Source organism: Nycticebus coucang, chromosome 8 (assembly GCF_027406575.1).
Source record: "Nycticebus coucang isolate mNycCou1 chromosome 8, mNycCou1.pri, whole genome shotgun sequence".
NCBI classification, from domain to species: domain Eukaryota; kingdom Metazoa; phylum Chordata; class Mammalia; order Primates; family Lorisidae; genus Nycticebus; species Nycticebus coucang.
Window position 1 is genome coordinate 133,311,950 of NC_069787.1, and position 21,260 is coordinate 133,333,209.

A 21,260-nucleotide genomic window follows, 5' to 3' on the forward strand; every position below is an offset into this window, starting at 1 on the left:
AGACATTACTCAGAAATAAAAACAAAGCAGGAGGAATCACACTACCAGACCTCAGACTATACTACAAATTGATAGTGATCAAAACAGCTAGGTACTGGCACAAAAACAGAGAAGTAGATGTCTGGAACAGAATAGAGAACCAAGAGATGAATCCAGCTACTTACTGTTATTTAATCTTTGATAAGCCAATTAAAAACATCCAGTGGGGTAAAGATTCCCTATTTAACAAATGGTGCTGGGTGAACTGGCTGGCGATCTGTAAAAGACTGAAACTGTATCCACACCTTCGCCATTAACTAAGATAGACTCTCACTGGATTAAAGATTTAAACTTAAGACATGGAACTATAAAAATACTAGAAGAGAGTGCAGGGAAAACCCTTGAAGAAATCGGTCTAGGTGAGTATTTTATGAGAAGGACCCCCCGGGCAATTGAAGCAGCTTAAAAAATACACTACTGGGACCTGATCAAACGAAAAAGCTTCTGCACAGCCAAGAACACAGTAAGTAAAGCAAGCAAACAGCCCTCAGAATGGGAGAAGATATTTGCATGTTATGTCTCCGACAAAGGTTTAATAACCAGAATCCACACAGAACTCAAATGTATAAGCAAGAAAAGAACAAGGGATCCCATCGCAGGCTGGGCAAAGGACTTGAAGAGAAACTTCTCTGAAGAAGACAGGCACATGGCCTACAGACATATGAAAAAATTCTCATCATCCTTAATCATCGGAGAAATGCAAATCAAAAGTACTTTGAGATATCATCTAACTCCAGTAAGATTAGCCCATATCACAAAATCCCAAGACCAGAGGTGTTGGTGTGGATTTGGAGAAAAGGGCACACTTCTGCACTGCTGGTGGGAATGCAAATTAAAACATTCTTTTTGGAAAGATGTTTGGAGACCACTTAGAGATGTAAAAATAGATCCGCCATTTAATCCTATAATTCCTCTACTAGGCATATACCCAGAAGACCAAAAATCACATCATAACAAAGATGTTTGTACCAGAATGTTTATTGCAGCCCAATTCATAATTGCTAAGTCATGGAAAAAGCCCAAATGCCCATCGATCCACAAATGGATTAATAAATTGTGGTATATGTACACCATGGAATATTATGCAGCCTTAAAGAAAGATGGAGATTTTACCTCTTTCATGTTTACATGGATGGATCTGGAACATATTCTTCTTAGTAAAGTATCTCAAGAATGGAAGAAAAAGTACCCAGTGTACTCGTCCCTACTATGAAACTAATTTATGGCTTTCGCATGAAAGCTATAACCCAGTTACAACCCAAGAATAGGGGGAAGGGGGAAAGGGAGGGGAGGGAGGGGGGAGGTGGGCGGAGGGAGGGTGATTGATGGGATTACACCTGCGGTGCATCTTACAAGGGTATATGTGAAACTTAGTAAATGTAGAATGTAAATGTCTTAACACAATAATAAAGAAAATGCCAGGAATGCTATGTTAACCAGTGTGATGAAAATGTGTCAAACGGTCTATAAAACCAGTGTATGGTGCCCCATGCTCGCATTAATGTACACAGCTATGATTTAATAATAATAATAATAAAAAGGTTCATGGCATTAGGAAGGTTGAGAATCCCTGACTTAGATGGTGGGATGGGATAAAATAAGTAGGATGTCACTAAGGAAGGCCAAATTTGGTTGTCTTTCTGATGGATAATAAACCAGCTAGAAGGCAACATTGTCTAAGAGGAAAACCAAGTAGTATCAAACGCATTTCTTGGGACATATAGAAGAGAATTACTATGGTGTATATCCTTCAAGGTTGGAAAAGGAGGGGGAAATATTTTTAAACTGCAGAGTGAGGAACTATTAAAAGATCAGAGGAGCAACATCTGTCAGAGCCTCCCGGCTATGCTCTGTCCATCGCTTCCCACACAGCCTTTCCCAGCAGCTTGCTGAAGACTTTGGCTGCCATGTGTTCAAGGGCCAAGTGTTCATCTCTTTTAGGGCTGCGGGGTCTCTCAAGGTAACCCTGTCAGTGTTTAACGGCACTGCCAAAACATTATTCCTGTTATCCCACCTAAACAAAACAAAAGTGACAACCAAAATTGTTCCAGAAACAGGGGAAGCACAGGGTGCCAATACACACTGAAATGTGGGAGAATCATGGGAAGAACTGTCTGGCAAAACACGCTGTGAAAAAAGAGAAAAGAATTCAAATGTGAGCTTTCTGTGTTTACAGGGAACAGTTATGTGATTATAGAAATGCTTTGCTTTGGTGGATGGACAACACGTATAAGATGCAAGTGTCTCTTGCGTTCAAACATTCTGAATTACTATCTGGAAGAGTATTGCACAGTGATAGACTTTTAATTGACTGACATATTTACACGCCTTCAGATAGGAGGAGAAAATCAATGGTCTCCAAGAATCAATTCTTATGTTAGGATTCCCTGATGATTATTGAGATGGTTGGTGTTGAGGGTCTGTTGTGAGGTTCCAGGCGCCTGTGGGTGTAATTAAATGGATGTTTACTAAGCAGCTGCTATGATAAGAGGTGTGGGATACAGAGCTAACCAAGATGTGGTTCGGTTTTTAGAGGGAGTTTGTGAAATCCGTAGAGAGATTCGATGGCACCGATTTGAGAAGGGCTGCCTGAGAGCACGCCGCATTTCTACAAGAGTCTTTGCTGCTGCAGAAGCCGGTCTCGATGTGGGAGAACATGCAAAGCTCTCCTGGAGGGAGAGTGGTCTGCACCTGGAAGGGGAGAAGAAGGTTGTGACTGATGGGAGGTAAATAGGGGACCCTACACACAGAGAGAGGAGGGCGTAGAGGTGGGAATGCAGGTGTGTTTTGTTTTCTCAAAGCCAGCCAGGGTTTCTGAGGAGGGAGCACCATCAGAGCTTTAGGAAATAGCCTTTAGGAAGAGACAGGACATAAATAAAGATGGGGCAGGCAGCTACCGCCTTGGCTTAGAGAAAAGGTGGTGAGTGCTTGTCCTGGATACGCTGCAAGGAGGGAAGATGAGCTAGTCCTGGGAGGGAATTGGGAAGAAAGGCCTGGGTGGTTGTGAGGGAGAATCAGAGGTAACACAAAGACAGCAGAATCACTGTGGACTATTGAGGCCACCGTGAAAACTGGGCAGAAGGCAAGTGTCCTTGCCGTCGAAGCCTGCTTCTCTTCCAACTTCGTTGCTTCCTCCCTTCCCATCCTTCCTTCCACCCCTCCGTCTGGCCTCTGCTTTATGCCTGGCTCTGGACAAGGTGAAGTGATGAGGGAAAAAAAAAAACTGCAAAGGATACCTCCTGCCCTGCCCTGCCCTGCAAGTGCTTGTCCTCTAGTTTGGAGGATAGGATCCGTCCACACGTCTGAAATCAGAAGCACACAGTTGACGAGAATATAACTGTTGTGTGGATTTGGAAGAGAAAACCAAGGGGCTGGATCTCTGCCTTACAGAAGCTAATCTTAGATGCAGACATGCGAAGCTCTGTGTGTCGGGTAATACAGGGGCTCAGGCTCACACTCTGCTCGTTTGCGTATCAGGTAGTACATGGATGGGGTCAGTTTAATGTCGGATTAGACATTGACAACAGATTTCTCTTTCGGGGAGAGTTCTTGAAGATGTTAGCTTCTCTCCATGTGCTGTCACCTTGTCGTCGGAGATCAGAGGAATATTAAATAAGTTTGTGACAAGCTATTCCTGCCCTCCTGATATTTGCTGAGATTCCTCACCCCGAGGAATTCCTTTGCAGATGCTTCTTTTTGAAAGCTTTCCTGTATTTTATAAATATTTGTTGAACGAATGAACATGGTGACTGTATAAATCAACTTAACCCCAACTTTCAGACATGGCATTCCTAGATGACGCGAAATCTTCAATTGATTTTAGGGTCGCGTGTGTTGTGGCAAAGTCTTAGCCCGGGAGCCAGGCTTGAGGTTTCCAATTTCACGTCTGGGAGTCGTGAACTAGAAAAGTGCAATGCTGCCCATCCACTCCCTTTTTAAAATAAGCTTTGTGGCTCCAGTAGAAAGTATGAGACTTTATTTTATTCCCAGATTATTTAAAAAATCTTAAAAGAATCCAAAATGGGCTGGTTATTTTGCACTTCCCTCTTAATAGCACCCAAGGATAAATACCGGTATCTCTTGTTGCCATCTGTTTTTTAGTTTCTAGGTCTATTTTTATTTCGTGTTTCTATTCTGTTAAAAATTCTATTCTATTTATAAAAAAGTACATATAGTTGGCAATGTGAGATTTTTGCATCTTCTTGTGTTTCATGAGACCAACTACTAGATCGTTTTGGAAGACATAGTGATTTGTGAAATTTAAATATGAACACCAATAGAGAGGGGAAGAAAAACAGTATTTGCCCAACAGGAGATGTGTTCTGCTCTTCCCAAGGCCAGAGGTGAGGGCCCCTTGGCTGGAAGAGCCTCCCCACGTCTGATCTTTGGACAGTCACTGTGGTCAAAGGCAGACTCAGAACATACACTGTGTCTGTAGGGTTGTGGTATTGATTCTTGTATGACACTTGGAAGCATTTTTTTTTTTTTCCCCATTTCTTCTCTTTTGGGACTCTGTTCTCTAATTAAAACTGGTGTTTTGGAAAAAAGAGAACGTGAATTCTGAATACAGTAATAAATTATATCCTTGCTTCAGATGGAATTAAAATGACTGCAGACTTGAAATTTCCCTGCCTCTGAAAACTTAATTTGATCTTTTCTGTTACATACCAAGTAGTGATTTGTAGAGGCACAGACTGTGAGATTAATTGAGGCAGCCATCTCTTCTGGCGCATCTAATCTTACATCTAATTATCTGATCATCTGAATCACAAATACAGTAGTTAAAGGGTGTCTGTTGAAAGGGCAGCCTTAAAATATAAATATTAAAAAGGAGCTGCCTCGTTTTCAGCAGACAGACATGCGGATGTTGCAATAAGCATCATGTTACTGGTGGCTGTGGGTTGGCAGGTTACATAAAAACGTGGTTACATCACTCCCTTACTAAAAGGTGAAGATCATTCTGAAGTCTGCACTAGGCTTGTTTTGACAATTAACCTCCATTAGTATTCCAGACCACATAAGAGCAAAACTCTTAAAAGGTTCTCCTTTCATGAATGTGCTGTCTAATCGACTTCATCATTTAGGACCGTCGTCACTGTAAGGGCTGAGTTGATATTTATACAAAGCAAAACCTTAAGTACAATATTATGAGCAATTAAACCCAGTGTGCATGGAATTATTGTACATTTATATGTAACAGAGTAAAAACATTGCACCGGACTGGTAAGCTTTCTCTATGAATCTAATTAACTTTGACAGGCTTTGGGCTTTTCTCCCTTTTTTTGGAAGTGCTGTAGGTAAACGCTCTTGCATCTGGAAAACTTCAAACAGTTTGATCAGCATTTTAGATCTGATTTTATATGTGCGTATTGAGGCTCTGTCTTAAATACAGAATTGGCGGGCGTGGGGCGCACAGCCTCTTGTGGTGGGGAGGCAGATGTGGCTGGAGCACAGCTGTAGGCTGGAGCCCCTGGTGAGCGCTGCTGCCCCCATGTCATGGCAGATACTGCTACAAACAGCTCTTCACATACTGGGCTCTGGTTAGTGTTGTGCTTGTGAAAAGTTGACATCTCAGTGCTGATGGGTGGGAGGGCAGTTGGGGGGAGAGGTTCCTCTCACCCTTACCCGCCACAGCCTCAGGGAACAGAGGCATCAGGAGTAAATCCAGGTCCCCACGGAGTCCAAGGACTGTGTTTTATGAATGTGGAGTGAAGGGCCCCGGCAGGCAGGGATTACAACACTGGGGGTGCGGGAGTCCCCTGTCTCCTCTTGATTCACTGAAATCTCCCTAAAACTGGGCCTTGGGTGGAAGTTAGGAGTTTTTCTTTTTTCATTAAATCATAGCTGTGTACATTGATATAATCATGGGGCATCATTCACTAGCTTCACAGACCGTTTACCAAGTTTCACATATACCCTTGTAAGATGCACCGCTGGTGTAATCCCACCAATCCCCTTCCCTCTACCCACCTCCTCCCTCCCTCCCCTCCCTCTCTCCCTTCCCCCTATTGTTAGGTTGTAACTGTGTTATAGCTTTCATGTGAAAACCCTAAATTAGTTTCATAGTAGAGCTGAGTACATTGGGTACTTTTTCTTCCATTCTTGAGATACTTTACTAAGAAGAATATGTTCCAGCTCTATCCATGTAAACATGAAAGTGGAAATGTTGAACAGGCCCATATCAAGTTAGGAGTTTTTCTAGTTAATTGCCATGGCATAACCAGAGCGGCAGCAACAAACCTCCACAACCAACCGAGTTGGTTTACTCAGGGCCAACCACTTAGGTGATTTGCATACATTATTTAATCATTACCTCAACTCTCTGCTACTATTTCCAAATTATGAACGAGGAGACAGAAACTCAGAGTGTTCATTCTCAACATCACATAACTAGAAAATGCTGTTAGAATGTTATTAAAACACAGGACAAAAAAAAAAATTAAAAAAAATAAAACGCAAGGTAGACCATAATCAATTAACATTGAATATTGAATGAGATAAAAATTAAGTGAAAAAATGTAACAAAGCAGTATATGTCATATGGGGCTATTTATGAAACAAGTATAGAAAAAGAATTTGTGTGTGTACATGTGTGTGTCTATGTGTACATGTACACTTACACACATATATGTATATATTCACACACACACAGAGGGTGCTGAAAATTGTATGTATGTTTTAAGAAAGGAAAAAATGTACTAAATTTGTAATACCTGAGTCACATTTGACTTCTGCAATTGCAAGAGGTGCTTAATGTGACTTGTGTTCATCTTTTGTTATCAGTATGTGTCATTGCCATTTTGATAGAGTTTACCATATGTATACATTTTTGGCGCCCTCTGGGTCTGCCCACGTATGTAAACGTAGACAGAGAGGAGCAGAGCTGAGCACACACACGGCCGACGGTGGTCATCGTTACCTGGCTGAGCAGGAGGAAGAGCCAAAGGAGAACGATGTTTCAGGTTTTGCTCAGTAAATTCTTCCCTGTTCAAATCTTTAATTCATGTGTTGCTTGGGTAGTCACAAATTTAAAGTTCAAGAAAGGACTTTAGCTGAGACAAAGAAAAGTGGTAGCAGCTCTGTGCTTTTTTCACTAATCTATGTGGCCTTTTAAAATGTTTATTAATGTTAAAACATCCCTGAGAAAGGAGTGGTGAATTTCCTGTCTGCCTATTGGTTATCAAAAAGCTCTGCTTGTAGATGACCTGGGGTTGTATTAGAATTCCATTTTTTTTTTTTTTTTTTTTTTGAGACGGAGTCTCACTTTGTCACCCTCGGCAGAGTGCCGTGGCATCACAACTCACAGCAACTTCAAACTTCTGGGCCTAAGTGATTCTCTTGCCTCAGCCTCCTAAGTAGCTGGGACTACAGGCACCCCCCACAAAGCTCAGTTATTTTTTGGTTGCAGTTGTCATTGTTGTTTAGCAGGCCTGGGTCAGGCTCAAACCCGCCAGCCTTGGTGAATGTGGCTGGCTCCCTACTCACTGAGCTATGGATGCTGAGCCCCAAATTCCATTCTCAATTTAAACCAACCAGTACGTACGGAGTGGCTATGGTGTGTTCTGCCCTGGGAGGCCCTGATGCGGTCTCAGAGATAAACAGGGCCCTGGCTCTGCTCTCACAGTGTTAACAGCATCATGAGCAACTTGTGCCTAAGCAGCTGATGAAAAAAGCCCATGTCACACAGGTGGTGATAGCTGGAGAAGCAGAGCTCTACAGGGACCTGGGTGTTGGGGTGGGGACAATGATTTCTAAGGCCAGAGCTCACGTAAGGTCAGGGCTCATGTAACAACTCATTTGGCACCTGGGAAATGTCTAAGAGGCTGGGTATGATGGGCGGTATTAATATGCGGCTTCTCTTCTCAAGGACATGTGTTGTAGGAAAGAGAACATTAGAATACAGGCCAATAGCAAAGAGCAAGGAGGGCAGGGGAGTGTGTGAGCAGCTGTACAGTGGTACAGGTTGGGCACTGAGCAAGACGGGGAGTCTGGAAGTGCTGATCACGGGGGGCAAGAATTGCAGAAGTTTCCCTAGGGAGACAAATTATAATACTGGTATTCTGGGAGTTAGAAGTTACCCTGTAAAAGAAATGTAGCCAGAAACCCTCTTTTATACTTTGAAATTGGCCTTTGAAGTTTCTCTTTATCTCTGACCCTTGTTAAAAAAAAGGAGCAGAATAACAAGTAAGTGTATCCACGGTAGCTTCATTTAATTGATGTATTTATATGTTAATGCATGTGCATTGTGATGGTGTGCACATGTGTGCATGTATATTCCCCTGTATGGATGTGTTTGTATTTGTGTGCGCATGTATCTAGTGTACACGTGTACATACATGAACACAAAATCAGGCATCGCAGACAGATGCCTCCCACCCCTTCTCCTCCTCTCCCTCCCGTCCTTCCATTTGTCTTTTCTGCTTGTGTAACTAAGACATTGAACATGGAATCAGGGACCCTTGATAGAACTACAAACTACAAAAGATTTCTGCTCTAAGGAACAGGTGCTGGAAGTGGGGAGGAGCTGGTTGTTTTGGGAGTTTCCCTGTAAGAGGCAGGAAACCCACATGATCATGTACGTAAGCCCCTCGCACAGTACCGGCACATCCCAGATGCTTCGTAAGCATTCAGTCTCTACTCTGCCTTTTCCAACAAACTTTAATGATTCAATCTAGGAAGAAGAGAGAAAAACCCACATGTGAGAAGGTTATAGAATTTTTTTAAAAGGCTATGAGTCACATATTTGAAAGAAATTTTATTTTAAACAGCCAGTTCCTGCCAGTGTCTCAATATTACAGTGACTGGGTCAGTTACTGGGCAACTCTGAATGTCTCAGAGGAAGAACAATGTGGGTGCTGTTAAAATGCGTCTGCATCCAGAGGAATCGCATATGTTGTAGAGTATTGGGGATGGTAAATTTTTTTTAAATATTCACATATTTCTGTGATATCAATGATTTTTCCTTTTTGTTTTTAATACTTACAAAACCCATAAAGCTCTTCATAGCCAGTGTGAATCATACTAATTTAGTTGAAGACTAAACTGGGAGTCTGAATCTTCATGCATTTTTTAAAAAATGGTAATTTTCCAAATTATATAAGTATAATGAGAGAGATAACATGTTTGTTGTAGAACTGCTGGGGTCTGCCTGTATGTGTTTATTTGGGGTAGTTTTGTAGAGCAGGGTGGACATTGTAGGAGGGAGGATTAAAGTCTCCCTTCCCCGACCATCACTTGGACCCCTCCTGATTATTTCTCTGGATCCCAAAAACCACATTGGTTCCATGGAATACTTGGAGCCCTGTTTGAGCAAAGGTTCTTATCCATCTGAACTGATGAGGTGGGACAGATATTGCAGGGAGCCCCGGTCCTCCTGAGTTGGGTGACCACTCACAGACACTCCTTTACTCTGCGTGAGCTTACAGGTGCCAGCGTTAATATGTCTCAGATATGGTGCATTAGAGACCAATAGAAATGGTTCTTGTCCCCAGGAAACACAGCATACGGAGAGGTACTTGATAAAGGGGTTATTCTAGGGCTTGGAGGCAGTGGTGTGCTCCTGCTGCTTGACCTTCCTGGGAGTCCGTAGTGAGCAGGTCCTAATGAGTGACTGTGTGTGATGTTTACCTTCTCTACATGGCCTTGAACCAGAATGTGACTTCTGTGACGCAGAGCTTCCCATACTGTTATTTGTGTGTTGAAATCTGAGCAAACACATGACTCTTTCCCTGCCATTGTTACACGGTAATTTCATTCAAATGGTCCTTTTGACATCCTGGCTTTTCTTTAATTCAGCCTGGTAGGAGCATATACACCCTCACTCTCTGCCCCCAAACACCAGTCTGCTTGCCTGTGAGATCAGCAGGTCTGAAGAAGACAGTGGGGGAGGAAGAGCAGAGAGGATTCATCTCTGTTGTCACAAATGACAGGAATTCCTTCTTCGATGGGGCTGGAGAGTGTCTTATTGGGCATATGTACAGCATTTACTGTACCCAAACATCATCTCATTTATAATCCAGTAAACCAGGAACCTGGATTAAGAAATTGCCCATTCCATTCTTTCTCTCCTGGTCTTGAGAGGAAGGTTTCAGGATGGTAGCAGAGGTTCCTGCGGCTCTGGGATGGGACGGACTCACTGAGCGAGGCTGCTCCAGGGGCGGTGGAATGCGGGTATCATGGGTGTGTTTCTTAGCCCCCCAGATGATCATGGTTATCACAGTTTGAGGGTCGTTGGTAATGTAGATCTGTGATTGCAGACTGGAGTAAATCTGTGTTCCATAATGGCAAGTTGCTCCGCCGGGAGTCTGTCACGAGGCAAACTGGATCTGGCTTTTGATCTTTTTAGAGTAAAATAAAATTTTTAAATTTATGCAAATCAGCTAGTTCCCCCGTTTTCTCGTTCCCCCTTTTCTGCTCCCCTCCCTTCTCTCCCCTCTCTGCTCTTCCTCCCGCCCCACCTTCTTCATACCTGCTGATCTCACCCATCAGCGGACTGCTGTCTGGGGTGGACTGTGGCCACTGGGCGAGGGTGTTTAGGCTCCTATCGGGCTGCCCGTCAGGGGTCCCTAGGATGTAGTTCTCACACCATAGCATGCATTAGGACCTCCAGAGGACTGGGAAACACCAGATGGCCAGACCCCACCTCCAGAGTTTCTGCCTCAGTAACGAGGAGGGGCCGGGGATTCCCTTCACTAACAAATTCCTGCGTGTTGCCAATGCTGCCGGTCCAGGAACCCCACTTTAAAAAACTGATCTAGCAGCAGCTCTCCTTTCTGTATAAAACTATTATTGCTTTTTATATTACAGTAAATTATAAAAAAGTAAATTATAAAAAAAGACCTGATTTGAGGATGGATTATCACTTGGAATAGCTATAATTCTAGGGAAAATTGGAGAATCTGCTCTGTCTTTAAGTATTTCAGGGAGGAGACAGTAGCTTTCCTAATAACTTATTCAAGTAGTTTTTCAATAGGAGAAAACATCTGGTATAAGGTCTTTATGTGAAACTTAGCCTATCTTTGTCTTCAGCTTTTTGACTTTGGAAAGGTTTTTGTTTTTTGTTTTTGGCCGGGGTTGGGTTTGAACCCACCAACTCTGGCATATGGGGCCGGTGCCATACTCCTTTGAGCCACAGGCACCACCACTGACTTTGGAAAGGTGACATCACTTGGTAACTGAAGAAAATCATCCCTCTTCTCTCTTCCCTGTATTCATATTTCCAGGATAATAATACATTGCTTTAGTACTTCAGTACTGACCTTAATTTAATTTGATAAACAGAAGGATGCTGAATGGTAAGGCCAATTATTTTTGATGAAAGAAAGCTGATCTCTTTTAACCTGTACCAGGAAGATTTAACAAAAGACACTTAAGTTCCTGGAAAGATGTTTATCTGACCTGGAGTGACTTTAATTTAACATTCCTCTTTCAAGTAAGGGTTTATGTCAGAGAATTATATCGATATACCCTGGTGCCAATTGTGTTTTCTAGTTAGTAAATTAATGGCTGATGTAAGCCCTGGTCTGTAGGATAGTTGCGTGACTTTTCATCAGACATCGGGTGTAATGATGTCTGAGGATACAGCCAATTTTTCTATAGTAATTGTTTTGGTATTTTTTAAAATTAACAAATAAAAATTGTATATCTTTATCGTGTACAACATGTTTTGAAATATCTGTACATTGTGGAATGGCCGAATTGAGCTAATTAACAAGTGGATTACTTCATATAGTTTTTTTTTTGTGTGCGTATGGTAAGAACATTTTAAATCTCCTCTAAATAATTTTTAAGAATATAATTCATTGTTATTAACTAAGGTCACCTTGTTGTACAGTAGGTCCCTTGAATTTATTCCTTCCATTTATAAACTGAATTTCTGTATCCTTTGACCACATCTTCCCATTCCCGTCCCCCTCTCTGCACGGCGCCCGTCTGCACACTCTCTCCTGAGGTGACTGCAGCTTCTCAGATTCCACGCATACGTCAGATCACTCCGTGTTTCTCTTTCTCTGCCTGGCTAATTTCACTTAAGGTGATATTTTCCAGGTTCATCTATGTTGTCACAAATGACAGGACTTCCTCTTTTTATAAGGCTGGAGAGTGTCTTGTTGGGCGTATGTACAACATTCACTGTATCCATTTATTCACGGAGGGACCCGTAGGTTGATTCCATATCTTGGCTTTTGTGAATTATGGTGCAGTGAACATGACTGTGTAAAGATTTGTTCAAAATCCTGCTTTTAATTCTTTGGACATATACCCAGAGGTGGATTCTGTGGTGGATCTATTTTTAATTCTTTGGGAGCCTCCATACTGTTTCTTTAACAGCTGTACTAATCCACCTTGTACCTGCAAAGTAAGGCTTCCCTTTCCTCACATCCCCCCAACTCTTGGTACCTTTCATCTTTTTGGTAATCACTCTAATGGATGTGAGGTGATATATCATTGTGATTCAATTTTTGTTTCTCTGAAAATTGGTGATATTGAGAATGTTTTCATATACCTGTTGGCCATTTGTCTGTCTTCTTTTGAGAAATGTGTATTCAGATCATTTTCTATTTCTATACTTTTTTTTTTTTTTTGAGACAGAGTCTCACTATGTCACCCTCAGTAGAGTGCTGTGGCATCACAGCTCACAGCAACCTCCAACTCTTGGGCTTACGTGATTCTCTTGCCTCAGCCTCCTGAGTAGCTGGGACTACAGGTGCCCACCACAAGGCCCGGCTATTTTTTTGTTGCAGTTGTCATTGTCGTTTAGCAGACCCAGTCCGGGGTTGAACCCACCAGCCTTGGTGTATGTGGCTGGCGCCCCAACCACTGAAGTATGGGCGCCACCCCATTTTCTATTTCTTAATCAGGTCATTTGTTTTCCTACCATTGAGTTGTTCATGTTCCTAATATATGAATTTTGGATTTTAACCCAGTTTTAGCTGTATGGTTTGCATATATTTTCTCCCATTCTGTAGGTTGTTTCTTCATTCTGTTCATTGTTTCCTTGGCAGAGTGGAAGCTTTTTGGTTTGATATAATTCCGCTTGCAGATTTTCACTTTTTTTGCCCATGCTTTTGGGGTCATATCCAAAAAATCATTGCCCAGACCAATGCCATGGAGCTTTCCCCCGTGTTTACTTCTTTTTTTTTTTTTCTTTGTATTAAATACTTTATTCATCTTCTTGCCACAATGATGGCACATAATAAACTGCTCCAAAACCCAGTAGCAACAAACCTGCTCATGGGGCTGTGGTTTGGCTACGGCTATTCTGGATACTACTGGGATTTACTAAGTTTGATTCCAGGCTATGTGTTGAGTTCTAGCCGATACCATATTTCCTCATTTTCCTTGGACTTAGAGCTATCTAGGGTACATCTTAGTGTGCTAAAGTATCAAAAGACAAGAGCCATGTCAACCTGTACAATCATTACATCACATTTGATTATATCCCTTGGCTTTAGTAAACTTCATAGCAAAGCCCAATATTTATGGATTTATGGGAAAAAGAGGAGTGTTTTGTTTGTTTTGAGACAGAGTCTCAAGCTGTCACCCTCCGTATAGTGCCGTAGCATCACAGCTCACAGCAACCTCAAACTCTTGGGCTTAAGCAATTCTCTTGCCTCAGCCTTCCAAGTAGCTGGGACTACAGGAACCTGCCACAATGCCCAGCTATTTTTCTGTTGCAGTTGTCATTGTTTTTTTTTTTTTTTTTATTGTTGGGGATTCATTGAGGGTACAATAAGCCAGGTTACACTGATTGCAATTGTTAGGCAAAGTCCCTCTTGCAATCATGTCTTGCCCCCATAACGTGTGACACACACCGAGGCCCCACCCCCCTCCCGTGTTTACTTCTAGTGGCTCTATAGTGTCACGTTTATGTTGAAGTCTTTAATTCATTTTGAGTTGCTTTTGTATCTGATATGAGATAAAGGTCTGATTTGATTCCTGTGCTATGATTTCCAGTTGTCCCAACACCATTTATTGAAGAGACTATTTTTACCTATTATGTGTTCTTAGTATCTTTGTCAAAAATCAATTGACTGTAAATGCCTGGTTTATTTCTAGGCCTTTTCTTCTATTCCCTTGGTCCACATGTGTGTTTTTATGCCAGTATCATGATGTGTTTACAGCTTTGTAGCATGTCTTGAAGTCAGGTAGTGTGATGACTCCAGCTTGTTCTACCTGCTCACCTTGGCTTCGGGTATTTAGGGCCCTTTGTGGTTCTGGTTCCATACAAATTTTAGGATTGTTTTCCTGTTTCTTGAAAAATGCCATTGTGATTTTAATAGGGATTACATTGAATCTGTAGATAGCTTTGGGTAGTATGGAAATTCTGACAATAGTCTTAGGATCCGTGAACACAGGATAGCTCTCATTTCTCGTCTTCTTCAGCTCCTCTCATCCATGATTTTTAGTTTTTAGTGTACAGAAATTTCACTTCCTGCATAAAGTAAACCTCAGATTTTATGGAGTCCAGGTCTTATAAAATCTAGGGGGGTTCTTTTAAAGAGGAAAAAATATGTCCTTACATTTGCAAATTTTACAAAACGTGTAGTATTATGAAAATGTTGTTTATCTGTTTCCAGGGCTAGAAGTGGCACGTGCCAGCAATGGCCTGCAAAGGATGCGTTTTATTCATGTCAAGGACAATCTATTTCTGATCATACTGTGTATTATAGGCCCTCGATACCATTGCTAATGCATTGTGAATTCTTCACCACGGTGTCTTCAAAGCAGGGTGATTCCTATTTCTGAGACACTTTTTCTGATGCCACTAGGACTTGATGTTGAATGTACGTTAGCTTGAAAAAAAAATTAGAGAAAGAAAATATTGGATAGAATGTAAATCAACCAGTATTTTTCTATGTAATGTAAATCAATAGCTTGTTTATAAGGAACCTCCCCTCACATGGGAAGGAGATGGACAGTAAAGACAAAACAATGACAAATTGGTTGACCAAGGAGAAGTTATTAGCTGGATGGTCCTGACAGGGTAGCAGCCAGGCTGGTTGGGGCAGACTTCTGTAGACACGATTCTTTCTATCTTGTAAGTTTTAGAGGAGACATGGCTGGAAGGTTTCGAATGGCGGAGAATTTTCGTTTGTGAAGTCCTCAAATTAGAAAGGTGTTAGCGGAGCCCTGGAAGGTTAGGTTAGGGAGAGAATGGGATACTGAGATGGGCTGAGTGTCAGAATTGTTTGTCTTTTCTGCTCTTGAAGATGTGTGGTCAGGTGAATATTCACAAGTGTTTGTGCTTTGAGATGATGACAAAAAATAAATGAAGAATAAATATAATCATTACAGCTTCCTCTTGATTCAGATCAATGCAGTGGCTTGATTCTTACAAGAACCTGAAGGAAAATTTAATAAAATAAGAGAATTAAAGAGGCAGGTAAAGCCATTTTAAGATATTCACAAATACTGAAAAGGTTTTTCTTTTGATTTGGAATCGTAAGGCGATCATCTAAAGGGAAGGGGGTGCAGTATTGGCCCATTCTATTCCTGATCAGTGTAGACCACCATTCCTTTTAAATAGTTTATGCATCATAGTAACTAGATTGCCAAGGAAAACAAAGTATCATTTATAATTGTTATTTGAATATTTTATGTAAAACCTAATCTTTTGAAAACTTAGAGAAGTCATTGTAGATTAAGATAAGAAATAAAGATTTGTACTTATAAGAAATTAATGATAGTTCTGAAATTGGGGAACCATTTAGTGCTGGGAGAGATAAACACAAATTGTAGCATCTATCTGATAGAGTTTTGTTTAGATTGCTTCTAGTGATAAACCGTCTATAAGAATATAAATCAAGGGCTAGTGTTTGCCATAAATTTGCAATGTTTAGCATAATTTTCATTCACATTTCATACTAAAGTGACACCAAGAAATATGAGATTAATAGTTATTAAGTGAAAATGTCTTTCACATTCGTAGTCATTTTTAGAAACGGTTACATGTAATTCATTTAGGGAGCAGAAAAAATTAATTTGCAGCTATGTTGAGATCTAGAGCATCAAAACAAAGAGGGAGCAGCATATAGTAATATACCATAAGGGTGGATTCATTTTTAATTTCTTCATTTTGATTTTTGGTACCTTAGAGTCCCCTTCAGGTCACCGCTTTTCAGTTTATTGATGCTAGAATATTATACAAATAGCTTAAGGAAGGAACAGCTTGGTACCTGTTCACAAATTATGTCATAGGTTTAGAGACCACAGGCTTATCCGTGCTGAGAGGATAGAGGTCAGAGGGCAGCACAGCAGCCTGGTGCTTTTTATTAATTTCAATTAGTGTTTTCATTAGGAAGTGTCATTTTAGATTCTGATTTTTTTTTAAATGAGGCAGAATCTAGTTTAATTTATTTCACTTCACTGCAAATTGGCAATGATGTATGAGATAAATCCTGCAGGTAATATCTCTTGGAGAAATTTAGCCTCAGACTTTCTTTAGGAGCTTTTACATCCAGCTAGTTTTTGCTAAGCATTGGTTACATGATAGGTACTGTTGTGCGTGTTTTACAGGCAAACTGATTCATGTCATCTTTATTACAGGAGCCCTTTTCTGGCAAAGTCACCCATTCACATACCTTTCACAGAAGGTGCCACTTACTAAACACCTTCTATGTAGGCCCTGGACTAGGGAAGCAGTTGAAGTTTTAGAGGCTGTTGAAGAAAAAAAGGATCATATTTAAGAGTTTATAGAATATAAATCAAGAGTTCTGGTAAATAAAGTATTGTTAAGTCCATAATTTGAGACTTTATTGCTCAAAATACCCATCACAGATAAATAAACTATTTTAAAAATATGATAGTACAAACAGGGTTATGTGAAAGTTTGAAATGGGACCCATAGGTGAACCAGAAAATGGGGGTAACACCAAGCAGTAATGAGTCGGGGTATCACATGGGTCCGCTCAGCTCTGGGTCTCGAAGCAGGCGGAGGTAGCTTAGAGTTAAAGAACAATCGTGCCCCCAAACTCAGTATGAAAGTATGAACTATCCCTTCCTGACCATGTCCCCTTTCAGTCCTGGGCTGCCCAGATACTGATTTCCAGGAAACCGATGCCTGGTTTCTGGAGTGGGTGCCCAGGAGCCCGTGGAGGGAGCTGTAGCTAAACAGCACCCTGGCCTGGAAGAAGGCTCAGTGCCGGAGTAGGGCGTGGGGGTGTCTTCATTTTTATTTTTCTCATCCTTAGCACATATCACTAGCTGATTCACACATTTTTAAGTCATGTCAGCTTACTAAGTGATTTTAGCTTAGCTGAAAACTTACATTTTAAAATCTGTCTTCTTTTTCTGCCATTGCAAGCTGTAACTATTGCTCTGGTAGCTTAAAGAATCAGCGAGGGCAGCGGCAAAGGCTGGTCTGGCTCCCGCACACCTGCACTCTCTCCCATTTCCTCTCCTGGATCCTCCTGGTTTGGGAGGAGAAGGGAGGAGAAAGGAAGTAGCTTCTGTAGTGTCGAGACAGTACCTGATGGATCTGGGCTGTTTTTGTCTGGAGTTGTTGCCCTCTATTTTAGATGGTGTGCCCCGTGTCCAGCCTGGCCTTTGTTTGAGGGTCACCCCAGAGAAGGGCAGTGCAGTCTCTGTTTGATGTCAACCATGGTTTATAAGCCCAGCCCATCTTGGAAACATGTGGTCACTTGATGCAGCAGCCACACGGGTCGAAGTCAGATTTATTTCCTTTCCTCTTTCCCCAAGTCTTTTACTCTGAAGGAAGAAAGAACTAAGGAGGCGTGGATGTCACTCGTAGTAAAATGGGGTTTCCAGTTCTTAAGAACATTATGTAGAGAGATGTGCAGCTTTTGGATGACACTCTGAAATGTGGAAAGACGTCTTTTGTTTTAGCTCTGCCGTTAGCCACAACCCTAAGAGCACAAGAAAAGGTCTCCTTAAAATCCTGCTGCCCTAGATATGTGCAGAGGGAGAGACAGAAGAACTTTCTAGACCAGGTTTAAATCTTCAAATCAACCTCCAAAACAAAAATAAGTTTCAGGGAAGGCGGTTACCAAAATCATTGATCAGACTGTCAATTAATTCCAGCAGAAATAAAAATTACTTAAAGTTATAAAAAATTTAAATAAGTGTTAAATCCTAAAAGAAAAAATGAAAAATACACACATAAAATATGAAATGTGTGCATCGTATCTGGGAATCTGATGTCCAGGTGTAGGTAGAGCAGTTTGCAGAGAAGCTGATGTCCACGTGCAGATAGAGCAGTTTGCAGGGAATATGATGTGGCCTTGTGAAAGCTCAGATTTTCTTTAGGCTAACTGCCCAACTCCCGGTGGGTTTATGGATGCAGTTTTTATATTTATTATTCATCACAGCACTGTAAGCTACTAGGTTATTAAAATGTGGTATGCAAACTCGTAAATAACATTCACCTTGGACCTCATTCAATTTATATGAGATTAAAAGTCCAAACATTCACCTTTCAGAAAATATATCTGGAAGTGAGAATTGGGCTATAAATGACATCAGATGGTTAGATTTGGAGCCACAGCAGAAAAGTGATAACAAAAAGGAACCACAGTCCCAGAGGGTGACGAGTGTCATGAGGTGCTTATTAGTCCTCTGACTATCACTGGACATGTTCACAGAGTTACTTGGGGGCTGACCAGAGCCCAACATCGGAGCTCATTTCTGTTTTCCTAGATTATGAGTATGGAGACTAAGCCAGACTGTTCAATTCCGAGGGCAGGAATATCATAGTTTGATCATTTTTGCATTCTCAACAGGATCATTGCTTGGCTTGTAAGTGACCTTGAAACCATGAAAATTATGACTATTTGGCCAAGCTTGCTATTATAATTAGTGGTGTTTTCAAATGCAAAATGTTTGATACGGACCAGTAAATCATTCATCTTTAAGTAAAACATTCCTCAAATCACACAAGAAGATAATTAAAAAAATTTAATTCTGGCACTCCAAGCTATCAATATTAGTTAGCCCCACACATTTAAAAATTAAGGATAGTGTATCTAAAATCCTACAAATATGTATAAACTTTCTGTAAGGAAATATTAATATAATGGTGTAAATTGAAAAGTGTTTGAGTTTAGACAAGCATTACACGTGAAACCCAATTAAATGTGTGGATGTGAAACATTGTTCAGAAATAATTTCCAGGAAAAAATAAGACTTCTTTTGATGAACTGGCTTGCTTTTGCTTTATAGATATTCAGAATTCTGCAATTGTGTTTTCAAATTTTGAAAGAGCTCAGAGCTTGATTTGCAGCTTAATTTTTTTAACCGGGGGAACTTAGGACTTTTATATCTCTCTTCTAAATTTCTCATGGTCTTTAAAATCTATTCTGATCATTTTTTTCCCAGGTCCTGATTTTATTTTGTGTTGCATGTATTTCTCTTTGTTACTTTATGTATTTTTAACACTATCGCAGGTTTCGTGGAAAATGAATAAATAGATGCTTCACATATCACACATGTATTTTGAAGACATTCCTCCTCTTTTCTTTTTCCAAGGCCAAATGTTTGTGAAGAACATTCCTTCCCATCACCCAGCTCTGCAAACAGGCTGCTCCGGCCCAGGGTGGTGTGTGGCTGGGAAGGAAGGTAAGGCTGTTTCTGTCACTCCTTTTTGGTTATTAAAAATCAAGTACCTCAACAGCTCTGACATATTTTACCCAATAAATTTTGTGTTCATTAAGCAAATGGGTGTAACTCCGCCCATCTAGAACTTCCAAAGTTACATATTTTTCTTCAGTCACAGGATATGTTATTACTCTACTTTAGGCCTCATTTATGTGTGCGGTATTTTGGGTTAGATGCCGCTAATTTTATCTCATGGCATGATAGACCTTTGAAAGCTGAAGATCAGAAAACTATCAGACACAAGGAATATTGTGTTGGCTTGCTAAATTTAGCACACCTTGGATCCAGGGGACCCGCAATGCTACGCCAACGTCTGACCTGTCCTTGGAACTCTGGCAGCACCTTTGAAACCCAGAGCTGCTTTCACTTTATTGCGGCCTTTGAATTCAGATTATCTCGGCAGGCCAGACGAGGAGAGAGACGGCAAGTGTCCACAGTGCTTGTTCTGCGAGTCAAGGCTTCATGCAGAGTTTTTTCCCCCCAAATTTTAAAATACTTTCATAAAACATTGAAGAACTTCTGAGTACAAATACACATAGTTGATGATGGGTTAAGGATCTGAACTTAGGATACTTAACATTAAAAAAAGCATCGTTTCAGCTTAGGGAAGAATTCACTACTCATATTGCCAACAGAAAGCTGGGGAATTTAACCGTCACTGGCTTTGCCATTGTATAAAAATATGAGACTGCTGATAATACAGGGCCAAATAAACTATTATAAGATTAAATAATTTATCACTGTGGGTATTTACTTATGCATTGTGTGTGGGGACATGGGTGATGAATCTTTGAATGAATAGTCTTTGCTTTTGGCCTAAACTCAGGACTTTAAAATGATGTCTAAATAGAAAACTTCCCCTGGCTCTTACTAGAGGTATGACCGTAGGTAAATTTTCTTTTTTTTTTTTTTTTATTGTTGGGGATTCATTGAGGGTACAATAAGCCAGGTTACACTGATTGCAATTGTTAGGTAAAGTCCCTCTTGCAATCATGTCTTGCCCCCATAAAGGTAAATTTTCTATATTTCTCTGTGCCTAAGTCTGTAAATCTAGAAAAACAACACCACACATGGATATTATAAAGGTTGACTGACAGATATTAACACTGGGCCCCATGCCTGGCACACGGTAGGTATTCAGTACGTGTTAGATTTTTTTTAAAGTTTATTTTAAAAATTATGATGGAGATCATATTTATATAGTTGGTGATTTTTTCGTTAGAGTACTTGAGTTTGAAAATGGCTTTTCATTTAGATGTTCTGTACTTACCCGCAAGGTTTAATCATTGTTGGTAATGGGGAGAAGCTGAAGAAAGTCCACTGATTAAGTATTTGGGGAGACAAACGTAAGTGAAACATGTTTTATGTTTTTATTCTGAAGTACTTTTATACCTGTTGTGCATGACAGTGAGTTTGGAGTGAAGGCAGTGTTCAAAGATGTTTATTTAGCATCTTTGCCAAGCTTATATCCCCTTTATCTGTATCAAAGTAGACGAACCTATACTCACATCTCAGTTGTAGAGACGCGAACAAAATATCAGGTCACACTTCAGGTTGGTGAGAACATGTTATTAAAAACGCCACAGCCAATAAGCACTATTTCTGATAGA

At 40.8% G+C, this 21,260-nt stretch overlaps 1 protein-coding gene across 2 annotated transcripts in view; it reads left to right on the top strand.

Moving 5' to 3' along the window:
• The window catches only part of LOC128592504 (translation initiation factor IF-2-like), a 425,303-nt gene that overhangs the window by 32,742 nt on the left and 371,301 nt on the right, over positions 1-21,260 (top strand). For both annotated transcript variants that reach the window (XM_053600449.1, XM_053600448.1), the window contains exon 2: positions 19,522-19,611. In XM_053600449.1, coding sequence (XP_053456424.1) covers positions 19,522-19,611 — 90 coding nt within the window. The remainder of the gene's footprint in view (positions 1-19,521; positions 19,612-21,260) is intronic.